The 22,470-nt window shown below is 44.2% G+C and overlaps 2 protein-coding genes across 2 annotated transcripts in view; both read left to right on the forward strand.

Moving 5' to 3' along the window:
* CHFR (checkpoint with forkhead and ring finger domains) overlaps nucleotides 1-22,470 on the forward strand; it is a 179,424-nt gene that overhangs the window by 98,471 nt on the left and 58,483 nt on the right. The gene's annotated exons all lie outside the window — the stretch shown is intronic.
* ANKLE2 (ankyrin repeat and LEM domain containing 2) overlaps nucleotides 904-22,470 on the forward strand; it is a 26,977-nt gene continuing 5,410 nt past the window's right edge. The window contains 12 exon segments of the mRNA XM_081966871.1: nucleotides 904-1,237; nucleotides 1,239-1,617; nucleotides 6,863-7,294; nucleotides 9,258-9,452; nucleotides 10,534-10,727; nucleotides 13,402-13,590; nucleotides 14,221-14,343; nucleotides 14,594-14,660; nucleotides 15,491-15,672; nucleotides 17,204-17,310; nucleotides 18,397-18,581; nucleotides 19,868-20,561. Of these exon segments, the coding sequence (XP_081822997.1) occupies nucleotides 1,088-1,237; nucleotides 1,239-1,617; nucleotides 6,863-7,294; nucleotides 9,258-9,452; nucleotides 10,534-10,727; nucleotides 13,402-13,590; nucleotides 14,221-14,343; nucleotides 14,594-14,660; nucleotides 15,491-15,672; nucleotides 17,204-17,310; nucleotides 18,397-18,581; nucleotides 19,868-20,561 (2,897 nt within the window). The 5' untranslated portion in view covers nucleotides 904-1,087.

Here is a 22,470-nt window from a genome sequence, read left to right on the forward strand (position 1 = left end):
CAAAATTCAGTGGCTTGGCAACTGACTCATATTTATGACGGTTGCCCCTGTACCTTTTTTTGCGACCTTCTGACAAGCAAAGTCAATGGGGGAAGCCCGGTTCACTTAACAACTAGGTTGCTAATGTAACAACTGCAGTGACTCACTTAACAACCGTGGCAAGAAAAATGGGGCAAAGCTCACTTAACAAATGTCTCACTTAACAACATCATTGTAGTCATAAGTCGAGGACCACCTGTAGAAACGTTCTGATGGGACCAATAGAAGGGCCCTTTTTGAATAACTTTTGAATTTCAGTAATAGGGAGTTGATTGTTTTGTTTCTTTGACCTAACAAAATAAGGAGTGGCTTCTGATAATAAAGACCAGATCAGAGATAAAAATTAGGCAGAAAGTTAAATTATAGCAAACTGAAAACTCACAATTATTTGGAACCAGCAAAGGGAATGAATCCACCTTTGCAAACCATATGCTAGAGTTAAACCACCTTTTAAAACCCTGTGCTTGAAGAGTTAAGCGCAACGTGGCTTTGCTGTGCAACTTCGCAGCATTCTCCACCTCCGGTTCCCATGCGACTCCGCCTACGCCACTCATCTCTCTCTAGCCTTTGCGTGGCAGCCAAGCCGGCTTCAATCGGAAACCGGAAGTGCTTGCCTTGCGACTCGTTTCCCTGCCCACTCAAGCGGTTGCCAGAGGCAACCGAGCCGTCACATTCTCTCTCGAGGCGACGGCGCGGCCCGTCGACAAGATTGGACGACACCTCCCATGCTTCGCGGGGATTATGGGCTTTTCTCCCATTCATAGCAGAACTCAAACCATCGGATTTCTGACGGTCTTCCCGTCATGCAGCGCGGCACGCCCGTCCCTATCCACACCCTCTCCATGCGTGTGACGTGGCGGCCCGCGATTGGTCACTTCGGCGCCCCTTCAAAAACTCCCAAGCGCGCGAGAGGGAGGACGCGCCGCCGTCGGGACAACCGGGGAGAAGTCAGCGCCAGGCCTCGAGGAGGCGGTCTCCACCTCCTCAGCCCCTCGACTGGGGGTAGGGGGGGCAAGCAGAGGCGAAGAGAGAGAGAGCGCAAGAGCCGATGCCTTCGGCGCAAGCCTTCTTGCGGGTAGGACGTCCGTTGGAGCGCCGGAGGGGGCGTGGCCTGAAGCCGCCCCGCGAGTGCGGTCGACCTCGCCTGCGCCTGCGCGGAGCGCGCGACGGACGCCGGGAAATCCCTGACGAGGTACCGCCCAGGGTTTTATTTTTCCCCCACCCCACATGCTCTGCGCCTGCGCAGTGTCGTCCGTCGGCCGGGGGAAGCGATGGAGCGCTGGGTGGCGGCCGGCTGGTCGGGCTGGGGCGGCTTGTGGCGGGCCGGTTGGCCCGGCTGGGAGGTGCTGGCCGCCTTCGCCGTCATCGGCGCGCTGGGCTGGCTGCTGCGGCTGCTGGATCGAGGCCCGCGCGGTGGCGGAGCTGGAGGCCCGAGGCCCATCGCGACGCTTCCTGAGGAGAAGAATCCGCCTCCTCCGCGCTGCCTCGACCGCTGCGACGGAGGTGAGAGGCCTTTCCCCACCGCCGCCGCCGCCGCCGCCTTCCCTCTCCTTTCCCCCAGCGCCGCCTCCCTGCCAGGTAGGCCGCTGGAAGCGCCTTGGGCGTGCAGGGGATGATGGGAGCTGGAGTCCCCAAGTGCCTTGGATGACGAGGTCTGGCGGGGCGGGGGGGGGTGTTGAGATCCGAAAGGGAGAGAGAAAATAGGAGAGAAAAAAGGGAGAGAGAAAATAGGAGGAGAATGGAAGAGGAATAGAATAGAATACCAGAGTTGGAGGAGACCTCAGAGGTCTTCTAGTCCAACCCCCTGCTCAAGAAGGAGACTCTCTACCATTCTGGACAAAGGGCCGCCCAGTCTCATCTTAAAAACCTCCAGTGATGGCAGCTTTCTTTCTTTCTTTCTTTCTTTCTTTCTTTCTTTCTTTCTTTCTTTCTTTCTTTCTTTCTTTCTTTCTTTCTTTCAAAAGGCAACTGGACTTTGTTTTTCCTTGAAGGCGTTTCACTTCTCATCCAGGAAGCTTCTTCCGTTCTGACTGAAGTCAATCTGGAGTTAGAACTGAAGAAGCTTCTTGGGTGAATGGAATAAAATGGAATAGGAATAAGAAATAGAAATAGAATAGAATAGAATACCAAAATTGGAAGGTACCTTGGAGATCTTCTAATCCACCCTCCTGCTCAAGCAAAAGACCTTATACTATCCCAGACAAATACATACAATGGCAGAGTTGAAAGGAACCTTGGAGGTCTTCTAGTCCAACCCCATGCTTAGCCAGGAAACCCTATACCGTTTGAGACAAATGGCTATCCAACATCTTCTTAAAGACTTCCAGTGTTAGGACATTGTTCTAACTGTCAGGCAGTTTCTCCTCAGTTCTAAGTTGCTTCTCTCCTTGATTAGTTTCCACCCATTGCTTCTTGTTCTACCCTTGGAGAATAGTTTGACTCCCTCTTCTTTGTGGAAGCCCCTAAGATATTGGAGCACTGCTATCATGTCTCCCCTCGTCCTTCTTTTCATCAAACTAGACCTACCCAGTTCCTGCAACCGTTCTTCCTATATTTTAGCCTCCAGTCCCCTAATCCTCTTTGTTGCTCTTCTCTGCACTCTTTCTAGAGTCTCCACATCTTTTTTACAGTGTGATGACCGATGAGAGAGAGCTCTTTGGTTAATCCCAGGAATAAGGGAGAGATGGAGGGAGAGGAGGGGGGAAAGACTGTGGGGATGGGAGACCACCAGGTAATCCTGGAGGAGCAGGTGAGGCAAGTAGAAGGGAGCCTCGATGGAGGCCAGGCTGCTCTTCTCCTATGGCCTGAATGTTGTTTTTTTCGGTTAGCTTTCCTCACCTTGACTGTCAAATGCGTCCAACCATTGGACATTTCATAGAAGAACAGAGATGGAAGGGACCTTGGAGGTCTTCTAGTCCAGCCCCCTGCTCTAGCAGGACACACAGATACACACATATTTATTCTCTATACCTCATTTCTACTATTTCAGGGTTTTCCTGCAAACCATCTCAAGAAGAGCCATTGTTCCCACACCTTAATCCCAACTAAGGAAAAGCATAAAAGGTGGTTTTTTTTTTAAATTTAGCCAGTTTGGTTTAATGCAGGGCTGTCAAACTCGCATCATGTGGCGTATCACAACTTTTTCCCCCTTTGCTAAACCGGGTATGTGGACATGGCCAGCACGTAACACATCCAGCCTGCAGCCCTTCAGTTTGATGCCTCCTGGTTTTAATGGTTAAGGCATAGAGCTAGAAAGCGGGAGACAGTGAGTTCTAGTCTTGCCTTAGCCATGAAAGCCGGCTGGGTGACTTTGGGCCAATCACCAGGAGTCTGGGAGTTCTAGTCCTGTCGTAGGCCATAAAAGTCGGCCGGGTGACTTTGGGCCAATCGCCAAGAGGCTGGGAGTTCTAGTCCTGTCGTAGCCATAAAAGTCGGCTGGGTGACTTTGGGCCAAGAGTCTGGGAGTTCTAGTCCTGTCGTAGCCATAAAAGTCGGCCGGGTGACTTTGGGCCAATCGCCAAGAGGCTGGGAGTTCTAGTCCTGTCGTAGCCATAAAAGTCGGCTGGGTGACTTTGGGCCAAGAGACAGGGAGTTCTAGTCCTGTCGTAGCCATAAAAGTCGGCCGGGTGACTTTGGGCCAATTGCCAAGAGTCTGGGAGTTCTAGTCCTGCCTTAGCCATGAAAGACCCTTGGGTGACTTTGCCAATCACCAGGAGTCTGGGAGTTCTAGTCCCACCTTAGTCATGAAAGGCAGCTGTGTGACCTTGGGTCAGTCCTCCTCTCTCAGCCCAGCCTACCTCACAGGGTTGTTATTGCGGTGAAAATAGGAGGAGGAAGATTACCCTTTCCTTCTCCTCCTCCTCCTCCTCCTCCTCCTCCTCCTCTTGTTTCTTGTATCCTGCAGCACCCAGGACCAGCCATCAATGCAAAAAAGATGGCAATTATGACATCTGATGCAACCACACAAATTGCATCATTTGCCAGTTGTCAGGATGCCTGTGCCCTCACTTGGTCGCCCTCTGTGGATTCCCATGCTGTGTTTATTTTGGATATGAATCCCCTGGAGATGCCCAAACTATCACTATGTAGGCAGATGAGGCTGCCCAAATGTCAGCTGATTCCGAGGAGCTTCATGTTCGAGGGATTTTCACATGGAAATGCAGAATTTTTAAAGCAAAAAAGAAACGACTCTCTGTCCATGGTGGTAGTTCCAATTTAGATTCATGGGCTCGTTAAACACGGTTGTTTACATTTAGTGATATATAAGCATAATAAGAGAAAAATCCCTAGTGCATAGAAATAGTTACAATATTTCTGTTCTCTTGTATTTGTTTTGGTTTTACATCAAAGCCGGTGCTTTTTCTTGGGAAAGCCAAACATGCTTGGATATAAACCCAAATCCTGGTGAAATTAAATTAATTAAAGCATTCCCAACAAATGTTTTATTCAGGCTGCTTGAGTCACTAGCGAAGGATCGTCTTTCTGGATATTGATTTTGCTGTTGCACCCAATGTGATTGATGACAGGAAAGCAATATGTGCTGATACATTTAGATTAGAACTATTGTATTACATGGTATTCTCCATTTGTGATCAACAATAGCATTTTCAAAGATGTCAACGTATCTTAGAGTATTCAAATTACCCTTGTATCTCTAGTCCAGAGGAACTGTTTCAAGATGACTTGAGATTTTGGTTAGGTTGTCTGAAATATTTAGACTTCCCAAGAAATTAATACATGTTAAATTAGCATTTCTTTGGCATCAGTGTCTTCAATTTGAAACAATACCTAAAATCCCTAAAAGAATCTTATGGCAGGAGGACCAATTTATTTTCCATTTTAAAAGAAAGCAATCCGCTTTCGAAATCCATGATTTTGTGGAAAGTTGGTAGCAATTTTTCTATTGTAAAATATTGGTAAAAATTAAGATATCCAATATTCTTACGCCACTGAAACTTTCTGTTTATTTATGCCTATTTCCAGTCTTCATCGGCAGCTTTCCTTTTACGGTTGAGATTTTGCTCTTACTTCGTTCTATTTTTAAATACGGGAGCAGAAGTGGATTTAAGCATTCTGCCAGATGCTTAATGATTAAGATCTAGACTAATTCTCAGCATGCTTGCTGCTAACATTAGATCTTGTGCTAAAACAGAAATAGATTAAGGGCACCCATTAATGATCTGATCTGCTTTTTTAAAAAAATACTACAGTAACTTTGATTAAGTGTTTAATTAATTAGTTATTAAATGTATTTCAATCCAGCTATAACTGAGCTTATCAAACTGCTCTTATCTAGAAGTGTTCTTTCCACCCCCCGGAGTCTTTCTTCTAAGTATGATGTCCATAAGTGTTCATGATTCTTTAGGGGGTGTCTAGCCCCATTAGCATGCTGGCTGGGGAATTCTGCGAGCTGAAGTCCTCGCATTTTAAAGTTGCCAAGGTTGAAAAACGCTGATCCAGCCAATGTGCAACATAATGGACCAAAATACTTCTTTTGACTCTGCCTCTTTTGCATAGCTTTTTAACCATACAGGGTAGTCCTCAACTTAAATTGAGCCCAAAATTTCTATTGCTAAGCAAGACCTCTGTTAAGTGACTTGTGGTAGGTAGGTAGGTAAGGTAGGTAGGTAGGTAGGTATGTAGATATGCTGTAGATAGATGATAGATAGATAGATGATAGATAGATAGATAGATAGATAGATAGATAGATAGATAGATAGATAGATGATAGATAGATATAGATAGATAGATAGATAGATTGATAGATAGATATGCTGTAAATAGATAGATATGCTATAGATAGATGATAGATAGATTGATAGATAGATAGATAGATAGATAGATAGATAGATAGATAGATAGATAGATAGATAGATAGATAGGCTATAGATAGATAGGCGATAGATAGATGATAGATAGATAGATAGATATGCTGTAAATAGATAGATATGCTATAGATAGATGATAGATAGATAGATTGATAGATAGATAGATAGGATGATAGATAGAAGATAGATAGATGATAGATAGATAGATAGATAGATAGATAGATAGATAGATAGATAGATAGATAGATAGATAGGCTATAGATAGATAGGCGATAGATAGATGATAGATAGATAGATAGATAGATGATAGATAGATAGATAGATGATAGATAGATAGATAGATAGATAGATAGATAGATAGATATGCTGTAAATAGATAGATATGCTATAGATAGATGATAGATAGATAGATAGATAGATAGATAGGATGATAGATAGAAGATAGATAGATGATAGATAGATAGATAGATAGATAGATAGATAGATAGATAGATAGGCTATAGATAGATAGGCGATAGATAGATGATAGATAGATAGATAGATAGATGATAGATAGATAGATAGATAGATAGATAGATAGATAGATATGCTGTAAATAGATAGATATGCTATAGATAGATGATAGATAGATAGATAGATAGATAGATAGATAGGATGATAAATAGATGATAGATAGATAGGATACTGTAGATAGACAGACAGACAGATAGACATGTCACTTTTTCAGTGCCGTTATAATGGTCATTAAACAAACTGGTGAGTCAAGGTTTACCTATACATACATACATACATACATACATACATACATACATACATACACACACACACACACACACACCCCGCAGATACTTGGGCCACAGTTCTACCTGAGATCCAGACACGACACGTATTCGCAGATAGTGGATGGTTTAAAAATCACTAAATGAACTGTTTTAAGTCGTGGATTACCTGGACTAAACAATGACTGCTTTTTTTTTTTTTTTTTTGCCCTACAGGGAGGATAACGATGGATGGAATCTTCTCCCGGTTAAAACAACTGACCCCTGATGAGCTGAGAGAAGAGATACTCGAAGCCGGCCTGAAATGCGGGCCCATCACCCTGACCACCAGGTCCATCTTTGAGAAAAGATTGGCCCAGGCTTTGTGGGAGCAGCAAGGACCCTCCGTGGCCACGGCCCACTTTTCGAACGGCGTTCCTGGAACCGCTGCGGCCGATGGAAACCAGCCAGAATCGGGAAAAACAAACGGCCACCTTGCCTCTCCCGAGGAGGGTGATTTTGGCTACAGCATGGGCCTGAACCCTCCCGAGGAGGAGGCCCTGATGCGTGAAGCGAACGGCTCTCCCCTTCGTTCCCAGAATCCCTCCAAGGAGCCCCTGCTCTACTATGGGGTGTGTCCAGTGTATGACGACATATTGAGCAGAAATGGTAAGAGTTTCTTTTCTAAACATGCTTGAAATAGGTCCCTTCGGGGCCTCCTTCCTTGACAGTCGACTCCCTGAAACTCTGCCAGTTTGCTTGGTGCTGGATGGATCTTGTAGTCCCCAGCAGTATCGGACCTCCTGCAGCACGACTGCAGACGGTTCGCTGCCTGAAGAGTCCTGAGACTCCTTCATGTGAGACAAATGCCAACGAGGCTTAATAGATGGCTTTCTTACGGCCAGCAAATGAAAAATTCAACAGGAGGGCATCGATTTCCCGCGTTTAATGTGCACGCAGCGCCAGCGTGGTTGAATGACTTGAGAAGAAATGGGCCGCCGGAGGAGACCTTTTAGCGTGATAGCAATAAATACTCGGCATAAAAATAGCAGCGCTGCATTTTGAAGGATCGATGCTATTATTATTATTTTTCCCCAGGGATGTGGTACCCAAAGCTTAATGTTTATGGATTATGATTTTGAATTTGTTTGGTGTGTGCCTCCCCCCATGCAAAATTGGAACATTTGGGGTACAAAAATACTAAGCGGTGTGTGTGTCTCGCTCTCTCTTTACCAAAGAGAACAAGTGGATATATTGATGATGATTTAGTAATAGCTCAGGGATAGCTAACCTTTTTATCCTCGCATGCCCACACCCATAATGCAATGCAATGCACACGTGAGACGCACATCCCCCATGCTCCCCTGTGCATGTATGTGTGACCCACACGCTTCCCCCACACATGCATGCACAATACCCCCACCCTCCCTAACAGGCCTCCCTGAAGCCTCCTGGGACCCAAAACATGGCGCGGAGTGAGCGTGCTACTCTCTCCTGCCCCCTGCACATGCACACGTGACTCGGCCCTCCCACACATGTGCGTGCATCTCCCAGCTGGCCGGTGGGAGTCACGCGCGCTTGCACGGTGGAGCCGAGCTGGGCAGCGACTTGCATGCCCGCAGAGAGGGCAATAGGTTCACCATCACAGGTACAGCTCTAAGAGGAAGGAGATAATCCTGCATGGATCTTGAGCTTGCAAGCTGCTTCCATTTCTATCTGCTTGTTTTTGGAATCGCAAAAGATTTGTTTCTCTTCGTTAAAAGGAGCCCAGTTGCTTGTTACATCCAACACTGGCAATCTTCGGTTCTCTGAATTCAGGGATAGCCCCATAGGTTAAATCCATCTTGCCCAATTTTTCCAGGGACTGGTGTCTTCTTAAAAGACAGATTTTCCTCTCCTCCCGACTCTTAGCTCTTGCCTTACTTGGCCCTTCAGGCCGAATCCCCAGTTGTGAATTTAGGATTGGTTTGTTCCAACAAGATAAGATCAAGCTGTTAATTGCAACGACACAATCTTGAGCAGAAACGGACGAAATAACCAGGCCCCAGAAGATGCAACAGATACTTTGAGGCTCCTTACAACAATGCCGGAGGACATGAAAACATACACTGTAAATCTAATCACTTTTTTTTGATGTTGCCTGTGACTTGGAGCCACGGTTTTAAGCAAATTTAAGTTCCTTTCAAAGGATGGCTTGGTTCCTCAAGGAACAAAATTGACTTGCTGGTGAAAAAACAACCCAACATTGCATCATCATCTTAATGAGACGATTTTAACTCCATTTAGCTCTTGTTTTCCAGTATTGATGGTGTCCCGCGGCTTTAATTTAATTCCTCTTTGCAGTTTTGACTTAAAATTGATCGCTCAGGTACAAGGCCCTGGGAAAAAAATATATAGATGTGGTTCTGTGGTATCGTAGTTATTCCCCTCAAAGTAAAAATTCACCAAAAAAAGCAGATTTACCGTAATTGATCTGCGTATTTTCTGTTGTAAATCGCCATCTCATAAAGCAGCTAAAAAAAGACTTGGGATTAAAAATAGAGGGACATATTTCTTGACTTGAGCATTGCCTTCTGTTTTCATCAGAAATTAATTTACTTCCCTGCTGTTGTGTCCCCCCCCCCTCCCCCAGAAAGGGTACATGTTTACGAGGACAAAAAAGAAGCTTTGCAAGCTGTAAAAATGATTAAGGGGTCACGTTTTAAAGCGTTCTCAAACAGAGAAGATGCAGAGAAATTTGCCAAAGGCGTATGTGATTACTTCCCGTCTCCAAACAAGTCTACCATCTCTCTGTCTCCTGTCAAAGTCTGTTCGGTCTTCGGTAGAGGTAAGCAAGAGGCTCCCTCCCCCCCATGTTTTATTTATTTTATTTATATAACATTCAATTTCCATCAAACAGCGTGTGATGGGCACAGTTATTTTTAAACAATCATAATCCACACATTTGTTATAGTCATCACAATAATATTGATAATATAACAATAATGCTTAACCTCTTCTTTAACAACTCTTCATATTAATATTTCCTCTTTTTATGTCTTTTCCTTTCTGGCTTCTGTTTGTGTTGTCCAGACATTGATAAAATACATCCCATATCAAAAAATTAATCAGTCTCCTCATTGTTTTTCCATTGCAGTGCAAAGTTTTTTAGTTAAACATTAAAAACATTGGACATAGTGTGACATTTCTGGCATACACGTTTCCATATAGTGATTAGATCTTGCAACAATTACATTTTATATCCATTACATAGGTATGTGTAGTCAGATTACCTGTCCGTTGATCCTTTCTTTAATATAATTAATAATCATACAAATACATATCCTTTTCCTACCTATCACACATTCTTAATATCATGTTCCCCAATTCTTAACCTGTCTGTGTTTTTCTGTCCCGGCTTTGAATCCGATGGTTGATTACACTTCCAGCATTTAGCAAATCTATCTTTATAGGTAAGCAGGAGGCTTAAGTGTGCTCCACAATGGCTTTTAGAGTTAAATGACTTTTACACTGATTTAAACGGCCGACTATTACGGTAGAGGAGGATGAGCTGTGCTTTAAAAATGAACTTGCAGCATTATGAAAAAAGAACAGCCTCTGAATCTCGAGAGAAGCTAATAAAAGTGGAGTCAGCTGTTAAGAGTTGCTTCGTAAGCTTACCTTCTAAGTAGGGCGTAAGAATGCTGGAAGTTACCGTTTAATCCTATTATAGAGGACCACAGATGCTGAGGCCTGCCTTAAGTGTTTTGAAAATTAAAATTTTAAATTCACACTTATTAAGTTGACGAATGAACCGGAAGCTAACGGGTACCGTTTCAAAGCCTTTGTACGTATAAGTAAGTTTGCATTTTGCGTTTTTGAGCCTGGTGTTGCATCAGGAGTGATGCTACTTATATCTCTTTTAACAGATGGCTTGTGCTCTCCTGAACTGGAAGCGGTCAGTAAAGAAAGAGCCAACAGTTATAAAAGCCCTCGCACCCAGGATTTGACTGCGAAGCTTCGGAAAGCCGTGGAGAAAGGAGATGAAAGTGCTTTCTTAGAACTCATCTGGAGTAATCCTCGCTATCTCATCGGCTCTGGAGACAATCCGACGATTGTCCAGGTAAAAAATAAAAGGGCGGGGGGGGGGGGGAGCTTGGCCATTCTCAACTGCAGGGCAAACAAATCCCTCCAGGCCTGATTATTAAAGAAAATATGTAGCTGCCTTGGGCCAGTCTTGGCATCAGAGCAGTTTATTTCTTTATTTGTATCCCACCTTTATTATCTTTACAAATAACTCAAGGTGAGGAACATACCTAATATTTCTTCCTCCTACCCCCCCCTCCCAACGATCCTGTGAGGTGGTTTAGGCTTAGAGAAAGGGACTGGCTCAAAGACACCCAGCCAGCTTTCATGCCTAAGGTGGGACTAGAACTCCCAGTCACCTGTTGACTTGCCCAAAGTCAACCACCTGGCTTTCATGCCTAAGGTGGGACTAGAACTCCCAGTCACCTGTTGACTGGCCCAAAGTCAACCGCCTGGCTTTCATGCCTAAGGTGGGACTAGAACTCCCAGTCACCTGTTGACTTGCCCAAAGTCAACCACCTGGCTTTCATGCCTAAGGTGGGACTAGAACTCCCAGTCACCTGTTGACTGGCCCAAAGTCAACCACTTGGCTTTCATGCCTAAGGTGGGACTAGAACTCCCAGTCACCTGTTGACTGGCCCAAAGTCTACCGCCTGGCTTTCATGCCTAAGGTAGGACTAGAACTCCCAGTCACCTGTTGACTTGCCCAAAGTCAACCACCTGGCTTTCATGCCTAAGGTGGGACTAGAACTCCCAGTCACCTGTTGACTGGCCCAAAGTCAACCGCCTGGCTTTCATGCCTAAGGTGGGACTAGAACTCCCAGTCACCTGTTGACTTGCCCAAAGTCAACCACCTGGCTTTCATGCCTAAGGTGGGACTAGAACTCCCAGTCACCTGTTGACTGGCCCAAAGTCAACCACTTGGCTTTCATGCCTAAGGTGGGACTAGAACTCCCAGTCACCTGTTGACTGGCCCAAAGTCTACCGCCTGGCTTTCATGCCTAAGGTAGGGCTAGAACTCCCAGTCACCTCTTGACTGGCCCAAAGTCAACCACTTGGCTTTCATGCCTAAAGTGGGACTAGAACTCCCAGTCACCTGTTGACTGGCCCAAAGTCAACCGCCTGGCTTTCATGCCTAAGGTGGGACTAGAACTCCCAGTCACCTGTTGACTGGCCCAAAGTCAACCGCCTGGCTTTCATGCCTAAAGTGGGACTAGAACTCCCAGTCACCTGTTGACTGGCCCAAAGTCAACCGCCTGGCTTTCATGCCTAAGGTGGGACTAGAACTCCCAGTCACCTGTTGACTGGCCCAAAGTCAACCGCCTGGCTTTCATGCCTAAAGTGGGACTAGAACTCCCAGTCACCTGTTGACTGGCCCAAAGTCTACCGCCTGGCTTTCATGCCTAAAGTGGGACTAGAACTCCCAGTCACCTGTTGACTGGCCCAAAGTCTACCGCCTGGCTTTCATGCCTAAGGTGGGGCTAGAACTCCCAGTCACCTGTTGACTTGCCCAAAGTCTACCGCCTGGCTTTCATGCCTAAGGTGGGACTAGAACTCCCAGTCACCTGTTGACTTGCCCAAAGTCAACCGCCTGGCTTTCATGCCTAAAGTGGGACTAGAACTCCCAGTCACCTGTTGACTGGCCCAAAGTCTACCGCCTGGCTTTCATGCCTAAGGTGGGGCTAGAACTCCCAGTCACCTGTTGACTTGCCCAAAGTCAACCGCCTGGCTTTCATGCCTAAAGTGGGACTAGAACTCCCAGTCACCTGTTGACTTGCCCAAAGTCTACCGCCTGGCTTTCATGCCTAAGGTGGGACTAGAACTCCCAGTCACCTGTTGACTTGCCCAAAGTCAACCGCCTGGCTTTCATGCCTAAAGTGGGACTAGAACTCCCAGTCACCTGTTGACTGGCCCAAAGTCTACCGCCTGGCTTTCATGCCTAAGGTGGGGCTAGAACTCCCAGTCACCTGGTGACTGGCCCAAAATCAACCACCTGGCTTTCGTGCCTAGGACTAGAACTCCCAGTCACTTGGTTTCTAGGCCAACACCCTAACCACTACACCAAACTGACTCCAAATACACCCATTTGATGTGACATCCAGTTTCTCTTTATTAGCTAATTTTGAGGCCGATAGCCGAGTCTGTGAGAAAAGCCCCCCAGGGGAAAAAAAAGGAAGTTACGTTTATGCTGGAGGGGAGGAATCCAAAATGGTGAAGACCTCTCGTTAAGTCTATCCCCGTTAAGGGACTAGAGTTGTGCAGCGGAAGTTAGTAACGAATAAGCCGTTGAATAGTCACTCACGGCCAACGAAGGTAAAACAAAGAATAGCTTTACTTGCGTAACAGAAATAGGATAGTCAGTCTCCAAACAGACTATCAGCAGTCTTGAAGTATATACAGTCTATTTACAACTCGTTGAATTTACAGTTGCTCAACTCACAATTCACCATGTTGACAGGTAACCTAGTTACAGACTAGCCACCATCCAATACACGGTCTTCTCTCCGATACAAGGCTCATACAGGGAGAGTCAGGAGAATCAGTAGCCATCTGTAATAGTTCCTCCTTCTATGGCTGCTTAAAGCAATTAGCCTCCAATTACATCTCTCTAGCATTTAAAGCAACAGATGCATTTGTTACAATCATGGCTTATATACATTGCCGAGCCAAGACTAGGGTGACATCCCTCACACCTCTGCTCTTTTTTCTAGGAGGGGTGTCGATACAACGTCATACATGTGGCAGCCAAGGAGAATCAACCCGGCATTTGCCGGCTGCTGTTGGACACTCTGGAAAACCCTGAGTTTATGCGGCTGATGTATCCCGACGATGACGACGTCATGTTGGAGAAGCGCATCAGTTACATAGTGGACCTTTATCTGAACACGCCAGATAAAATGGTGAGCCTCCCTTGGGTTTCACGCCGAAAGATTCGCAGTGAACCAAGGGCCATCTCGGACACATTCAGAGATGCTACCGGGCACATCTCCACTTAGAACCCAGGTCCATTCCATTGATTGATTTATAAATACATAATGCCACCCACAGGAGTGGTGCAATGGCCTAGTGGTGGAGCTCTCGTCTCACAATCAGGAGGCTGTGAGTTTGATCCTAGGGTAGAGGAAGATATTTCTTTCTCTGGGCACCACGAGAATAGAGCTGCTGAGCAGAACTCCACATTGGCAACCGGAAGGGCATCCGGCCATTAAAACACTGCTAGCTCCATTCAGTTGCCCAGATTCCTTCCCTTCAGGCTGGAAATACAGGCCTGTGATCAAAAGCTTTTCACCTGAAATGCCTCATTCCAAATTGAAGGAGAGTTGTCTAAAAATTCACTCCTGATTTGACTTCCGGCATTCTCTCTCTCTCTCACTCATTTCTACCGTCATCAAGAATCCATTGCTATCGTCCCTAAACTAGACTTTTAGAATAGAATAGAAACAATTTTGGGAGATAGACAGCAGATCCTCCCAATCCGCACAGGAACAGTGTATAATAATGGATTATTCATACGTTTATTTTTTTTGTAGGTATTTGATACTCCGCTGCACTTCGCTTGCAAGTTTGGGAATCCAGATGTGGTCAGTGTTCTTGCTTCCCATCCGGGCATCGTAAAGAATCCAAAAAATAAATACGGTCAAACTCCAGCAGATGTAAGTTGCATTCCAGCCATGTTCAGAAATGTCTTGATTTGACATTAAGAACACTTTACACTTCTGCAACTTTAAGACCTGTGGATTTCAATTCCCAGAATGCCTCAGCCAGCATGGCTGACTGAGGGGTTCTAGGAGTTGAAGTCCACAGCCTTAAAAGTTGCTGCTTTATAGCTCAATCCCCCTTTTAAGTACAAAATATGAGGCGACTTAGCTTAACTAATACACCTTATGCCTTCTTGCCTAACAGGTAATCTGTGAAAGGAACAAAAATAAATCGGCAGATCTGAAAACAAAAATCAGGGAACACTTAGAAGGTTCGTATTTCACGTTGGCGGTCTGTGGGGCATCGTTCTACCACATTGGCTTTGGGGCGATTCAAAAAACAAGTGGCACGACCCAAGACCCAAGGATATTTAATGTAGAAAAAAAATTTTTTTTTTTACTGCTATCAAACCAGCCGTATTTAAGCAAACAAATATCTTAAAATTTTAAATTTGAAAATGTGCAGGCAGTGAGGAAGTTGAGAAATATTTCTTTTTTTAAAAAAAGATTTTTTTAATTTTTTTGTTACATAATTAAAAATTCTTTTATGAACAAAGCATTGTCTGGATTTCCCCTTTAACATTTTCACATATACATAATACATTTGCCATTATATTTCCATTTGCAATTTTTGCCATATTACTTCTCGTATTTTCCAGCTTTTAATTTTTATTAGATGCATAAACAATATCATTTTTTCTTCCCTTTAAAGATAAACCAAATTCATCACTCCCTTTCCGTCTTATTTCCTACAAGTAACACGTGTCTTCAAATTCAGTTTTTTTACCTAGTAAGCATTTAACATAATTTAGAAGTATTAGAAGTATTAATTAATTAATTAGAAGTATTAACTTAGAAGTATTAATACAACTCACACACATCCTCATTAGATACATACCATTACTGTGTTTAAAATATTTCATTCCATTCGACTCATTTCATTTCATTCCACCCATCTTCCAATTCCTAGATTTTTCTTTTCCAAGTTGAGAAATATTTCATAACACCAGCAGCAGAGATGGGGGCAGATGTGTGGCAAATGTCCACCGGTTCCTTGGAGGCCCCCCCATCTGAATATCCCTTTTGTTCCTTTGTGAACCAGGTCAGTGTTACGTGCCCCTCTTCAGAGCGGAAGACAACGCCACTTCCCCCATGATTGGCGCCCCCTGGTCCCCAGATCAAACGGAGAGCAGCCCGCTCGCTTCTTTGCCCAGATACCTCGGCAGCCCCAAGGATCCAATGCTGACGGTGAGGGCGTACGCGGGGCCGCTGAGTCCCTCCAAGGTAAGAGGCTCTTTGCTGGAGCGCCACCTTCCGTTTGGATGTCTTATTGCGAGACACTGAGAATGAGGTGCATGGTGGCTCATTGGTGAAGACTCTCGCCTCCCATTCGGAAGGCGGAGAGTTAAATCCCAGGTGTCTCTTAGGCAGATGTTTCTTTTTTCTTTTTAAACAAGGTTTTTATTTTTTATTACAAATTTTAAAATCTTTTATAAACAAAAGTTCTCCGGGTTTTTCCCCTTTAACATTCTCTCATATACCGCATTTTTCGGAGTATAAGACCCACCTTTTTCCCTCAAAAAAGGGGGCTGAAAATCTGGGTGCGTCTTATACACTGAATACAGCATTTTTTGCCTCCCGAAACACCCCACCCCCCTTTGCAAAAATGGCTGTGCATAGCCTTACAGAGGCTTTCAGAGAGCTCCTGGGTGCTGTGGAAGGCAGAAATGAGTGAAAACGGGCCGTTTTTTGCTCAATTTCGCCCCTCAGGCCCCCACAAGCACTCTATAAGCCCCCCAAAGGCACTCTTTTGACAAAATACGGGTTGTTTTTGGGAGGTCTGCAGAGTGCAAAACCTTTTTAATTTGCCTCTTCGAAACTTTGGTGCATCTTATACTATGAAAAATATGGTACATAGTTCATTTTGCATCATAATTCTATTTCCAATTTCAGCCACATTCTACACTTCTTTCCATATTTTTCATCTTAAACTTATTTTTTTCTTAATGCATAAACATTTATTAATTGCCCCTTCAAAGTTAGACCGTATTATCATTTCATTTTCCATCTGTTGGTCTATGTTACTATAAGCAGCATACATCCTCAAATTCAGCTTTTACACCATAAGCATTTATTATAGGCAGGCGGGGCAGAGGCCGTCCTCAACATAGGACCACAGTTGAGCCCAAAATTTCTGTTGTTTAAGTGACATAGTTAAGCTTTGCTCCACTTTATGACCTTTCTCGCCACCGTTGCTAAGAGTCTCCCTGCAGTCGTGAAGTTAGTAGCATGGTTCTCATTTGAATCTGCCTTCTCCTTTGACTTTGCTTGTCAGAAGGATGCAAAAAGTTACCATCTCTCTCTCTCTCTCTCTCTCTCTCTCTCTCTCTCTCTCTCTCTCTCTCTCTCTCTCTCTCTCTCACTCTCTCACACACACACACACACACACACACACACACATATTTTGGTCATGTGACCACAGGGATGCTACAACGGTTATGTGTGAAACACGGTAATAAATCACATTTTTTCAGCACCATTGTAACTTCAAACAGTCGCCTAAGTGAATGGTTGTAAGTTGATGACTGCTTGTACATAAGTTAACAATAATAACAATGATAATAACTATTTAATAATATTATTATATTAATAATAATAATGATTTAACAGGCAGGGCTGTGCTACCCTGAAAGTAACACAGGTCCATAAATGGCTCACATGGAACTTGCTTCTCTTTCCTAAAGCGTCAGGGCCAGCTGGCTGTCAAAGTTGGATTTTGTTCCTTTCATCTCTCCTCTCCTCTCCCTTTCGACAGGCAGAAGATTTCCGCAGGCTTTGGAAGACTCCACCTCGCGAGAGGGCGGAATATTTCTACCACCTCCGAAAATCCGATTTGGAAAGAGGGGTCGAGCGAGTTGGAAGGTATTTCAGACTCGGTGGCCGAAGCCAAATAGCAAAAGGCAGGGAAGAGTTGGATTTCAACACGAAACGTTAAAAAAAAATTCTTTAAAACAAGCATGAGCATCAAATAGACTAGCAAAAGCTGCAAGTAATTATTATTATTACATCCCCTCTGGAGTGGTGGCTCACCAGCAGAGCTGGCAGCAGATTCAGACAGTGAGGAGGTTGGGGAGGAAGATGGGCCAGTCCTGGAGTCTGGGGAAGGCTCTGATGAGGGCTCTGTGTCGGAGGCAGAGAGGGGGCCAGGGCCGTCGGACAGTTATCAGCTGCCTTCAGAATCAGATATCAATGGGGCAGATGAACAGCTGGAGCCTGTTCCCAGTGTGCGCATGTGCAGAGCTTCCAGACGAAGGGAACAGCTAAAGAACAGGGGTCGACTTGGGAGTAAGGCCACAGGTGGACGATGAATGGCCCCTCCCAAAGGGAATAAAAGAGGGGAGAAAGGGGAGTGGAGTTTGCAGGAGACCATTAGTTCATTCCTGCATTCTTGCTGAAAAATATCAGCCTGGCCACTCTCCAACCCTGATAAAGGTCGGTAATTGTGACCTATCTTGAAAGACTGTGGGAGAGGAAAGACTTTGCTGGAGAGGATTCACTGTCAATTAAATAAAAGGGGTTTATCAGGACGAGGACTCAGCTTCATGCCACTGGGGAAGCCTCGGTCAGAACACAGGGTGGACAGACAGAAATGAAATGTCTGAGATGATTTCTTCTGTATGGTTTGATACAACCTCCATGGAACAGTCCTATAAGTTTTCTTATACAGGTAGTTCTCGACTTAGAAAAGTTCGTTCTGAGTTGCAACGGCACTGAAAAACGTTGGTGGGTTTTGTTTTCTTCCTTGATGTTCTGTGAACGCCTAAAACAAACTGCTGCATTTTAGCGTGCGAATGCGACAAACAAGAAAACTGGGCGTGGGATAGTTTCTGTGTCAAAGGGCAGTCCTGAGGCGGATCGTTTTTAAAAATGGTCCTTCTGTGAATTTGTGGTCCAAATTAATCTCGTACCGTCACACCAGTGATTCGTGTCCTCTCTCATTCATTGCAGGGAGTTGGCGCACGAGCTGGGGCTCCCGTGGGTCGAATACTGGGAATTCCTGGGCTGTTTTGTTGACTTGTCTTCCCAGGAGGGGCTAGGACGGTTAGAAGACCACCTGAGTCAACAAAAGGAAATGAGCAGAAATGCTCAGTTAGGAGAGAACGAGGCCCACAACAGACCTCCCCCGTCCCATGGTAAGGTTTTCTTTAAAGCTTCTTATTTTTTCATTTTCATGTATATACTGTTACATAACCAACATTATTTTGTATTCTTAAATATTTACGTCCATTTGTCTTACCATCAACCCCCAGAAACGGTTATTGGCTCTTCTGCTCTCCATACACCATGTTTGTTACCCTATCCATCACTTCCTTCTCCCTCTCTCCTCCTTCTCCCTACCTCCTTTCTTCCCTCTGTCGTCCTTCTCTTCTCTACTTTCCCTTCCTCTCTCCTTCTCCCCTCTCCCCTTTCCACTCCTCCTTTCTCCCCCCCCCACCTCTCTCTTCTTCCTTTTACCTCTCTCCTCTCTTCCACACTCTCCATCTATACAGTAGCAGAGTTGGAAGGGACCTTGGAGGTCTTCTAGTCCAACCCCCTGCCTAGGCAAGAAACCCTATACCGTTTCAGACAGATGGCTATCCAACATCTTCTTAAAGACTTCCAGTGTTGGGGCATTCACAACTTCTGGAGGCAATTTCTGTTCCACTGATTAGTTGTTCTAACTGTCAGGAAGTTTCTCCTCAGTTCTAAGTTGCTTTTTCTCCTTGATTAGTTTCCATCTCATTTACTTGGTGTATTTCAGCCTCTGAGCTGGCTCCATTTTATGTTGATGGTATTTATAATTTCATTTCAAGAAACATCTTTAATTTTAACATATATCCTCTTTTTTTTTTTGAAAGAAAACGAGTATACGCATATAGCAATTATATTTTTAAACCAGGCTGATGGTAAGATTGAAGGCTGAATAGGGACCTGAGTTAGGTGGTTTATTAAATAATTAAATCTCCAAAGCGTGCCTCTCATGTAATCACAATCCACTGCAGGGAATGGATGGGAGGGATTTTAATTTAAATGTAAAATAGATTCAGAGGAAACTTCAGCTCTCTTTAAATAGGAGCACCAAGAAACAGAAGCAGTATTCTCAAGATCAGGTGTGCCAGAGGTGGCACACAAAGCCCTCCATGTGGGCACACATGTACCATCTTCAACTCTTCTGGTTTTATAAGGGCAGGCCATCTGATCTTTGTGGGCACTGGAGCGCCTGAAAATGGCCTGAAAAATGGTCTGTTTTGGGTCATTTTTCAGGGTGTTTTTGACCCGAAAAACGGCCTGAAAAATGCCCGAAAAATGGGCCAAAAACAGGCAGTGCCAGCCAACTGGTCTTTGGGTGCCGAAAAGGTTCGCCATCACCGGGCTTATATAGTCAACCCGGAAGCCTCCACCTTGGTCCACCCCGTTTTCATTCCTGCTGTCGTTACAGGTAAAAGTAAAAACTGTAATTCCGTCTCCGTTGGCGCTTTCCTCGATGACGACGACATGAGTTTGGAGGAAGTCAAAAACAGGCAGAACGCGGCCAGGAATTACAGCCCCGTCATAGCCCCCAACGAACCGCCCACCATCGGTACCTTTGGGAGCTCCAAGTGCGACATTCTCTCCCTCGAACAGACGGGCACCATCATGCCAAGGACCAAAACCTCCCTCCGTCTGGCCGAAAAAGGAGACCCCCTCAGTAAAAACGGATACTGCAGTCCGGCCACTAGCGAGGATAGGACAGGAAACCACAGGCAGCATCCCAGCCAGGAGGAAAACTTTCAGTCCCCCGTGGGCAACTTAATGGATAAGTTTGATCAGCTCTCTTGCCAGGATCCGGCCGTGGCGAGGGAATGCCCGTCGGGCAAGAAAGCGGCAAAAACGTGGAAATGCCAGGAGCAACCGCCTAAAATGGGCTCCCTGCTTTCTAAAGCCGGGGCAGCTGCCAGGAAGAGCAAGGAGGTCAAAAGCAGAAAGGAAGACGGGGACCCCCAAGAGGCACTGAGACCCTCGGCGGAAACCGAGGTCAGGTCCGGGGAGAGAAACCCGCCGGGCGCTTTGGAATCGCAACCCGAGACGTCCGTTCCTGGTTTGCTAAAGACGCCTTCCTCGAACGGGAAAACCAAGCAGATGTTCCTTTTAGGGTACGAAAGGGGTTTGGGTGCAAAGAAAGGGGGCTTCGCAGCACGTGCGGGCTAATTCTGACAGCAGTTCAGCACTTTGAGGGTTCAAGGCTCAAGGTTGACTCAGCCTTCCATCTCTCCTAATTGTATCGAAAATTCTTCCTTCTTTTCGACGAAATGGGGACCCAGATTGTTGGGGGCAATATGCAGACTCTGTAAGTTGCTTAGAGGGCTGTAGAGCACTGGGAAGTCTAAGTGCTATTAGAATAGAATAGAATAGAATAGAAAAGAAAAGAATAGAAAAGAATAGTGTATAGTATAGTATAGTGTATAGTATAGAATAGAATAGTGTATAGTTAGTATAGTATAGTGTATAGTTAGTATAGAATAGAATAGAATAGAATAGAATAGTGTATAGTTAGTATAGTATAGTATAGTGTAGAATAATGTATAGTTAGTATAGTATAGAATAGTATATAGTTAGTATAGTATAGTGTAGAATAGTGTATAGTTAGTATAGAATAGAATAGAATAGTGTATAGTTAGTATAGTATAGAATAGTATAGAATAGTGTATAGTTAGTATAGTATAGAATAGTATATAGTTAGTATAGTATAGTATAGTGTAGAATAATGTATAGTTAGTATAGTATAGAATAGTATATAGTTAGTATAGAATAGAATAGAATAGAATAGTGCATAGTTAGTATAGTATAGTGTATAGTTAGTACAGTATAGTATAGAATAGTATATAGTTAGTATAGTATAGTATAGTGTAGAATAGTGTATAGTTAGTATAGAATAGAATAGAATAGTGTATAGTTAGTATAGTATAGAATAGTATAGAATAGTGTATAGTTAGTATAGTATAGAATAGTATATAGTTAGTATAGTATAGTATAGTGTAGAATAATGTATAGTTAGTATAGTATAGAATAGTATATAGTTAGTATAGAATAGAATAGAATAGAATAGTGCATAGTTAGTATAGTATAGTGTATAGTTAGTATAGTATAGTATAGAATAGTATATAGTTAGTATAGTATAGTGTAGAATAGTGTATAGTTAGTATAGAATAGAATAGAATAGTGTATAGTTAGTATAGTATAGTATAGAATAGTGTATAGTTAATATAGTATAGAATAGAATAGTGTATAGTTAGTATAGTATAGTGTATAGTTAGTATAGTATAGAATAGTGAATAGTTTAGTGTAGTATAGTATAGTATAGTAGTATTTTGTCATTGTACAAAATAAATACCACGAAATTGGTTTTAAAGTCTCACAGCCCAAGGATAGAAACTATCTTTAAACCTGTTTGTTTGGCTGGCTATACTTGGATGTCTTCTGCCTGATGGTAGCAGTGCAAAGAGACACTGACCAGGGTGTCAAATCATCTCTGAGTATCTCCCTTACTCTTCTGAAGCAGCGAGTCCTGGCGATGTCATCTATTTTTCCTTTTCCCCTTCCTTCCGTCCTTCCACCCCTCTATCCATGGTGCACAGTGGTTAGTGCAGTATTGAAGTCTGGCTCTGCCCAGTGCCTAGAGTTCAATCCTGACCGGTTGGAGATTTACTTCCGAGGTCAGTAAAATAAGGACTCAGATTGTTGGGGGCAAGAGGCTGGCTCTGTAAACCGCTTAGAAAGGGTTGTAAAAAAGCACCGTGAAGTGATAGATAAGTCTTAAGCGCTATTGCTACAGCCATTCATTTAGCAAGGTCGTAAAATCAGGTTTGACATCATAATGGACTTGCTGTGCAACAAACGTTCTGCTCCCAGTTGTGGTTGTAAGTTGAGGACTGCTGACATGACATGTAGCTTTACTACTATGACTAGGATAACGTGATGGGCATCTGTTTCTGTAAAACGGAAACGGTGGGTTTGACCCATTCATGGTTAACGTTGGACTCCAAACATCTGTGGTGCTTGCAG

Source organism: Natrix helvetica (assembly GCF_964273705.1).
Source record: "Natrix helvetica genome assembly, chromosome: 14".
NCBI lineage: Eukaryota > Metazoa > Chordata > Lepidosauria > Squamata > Natricidae > Natrix > Natrix helvetica.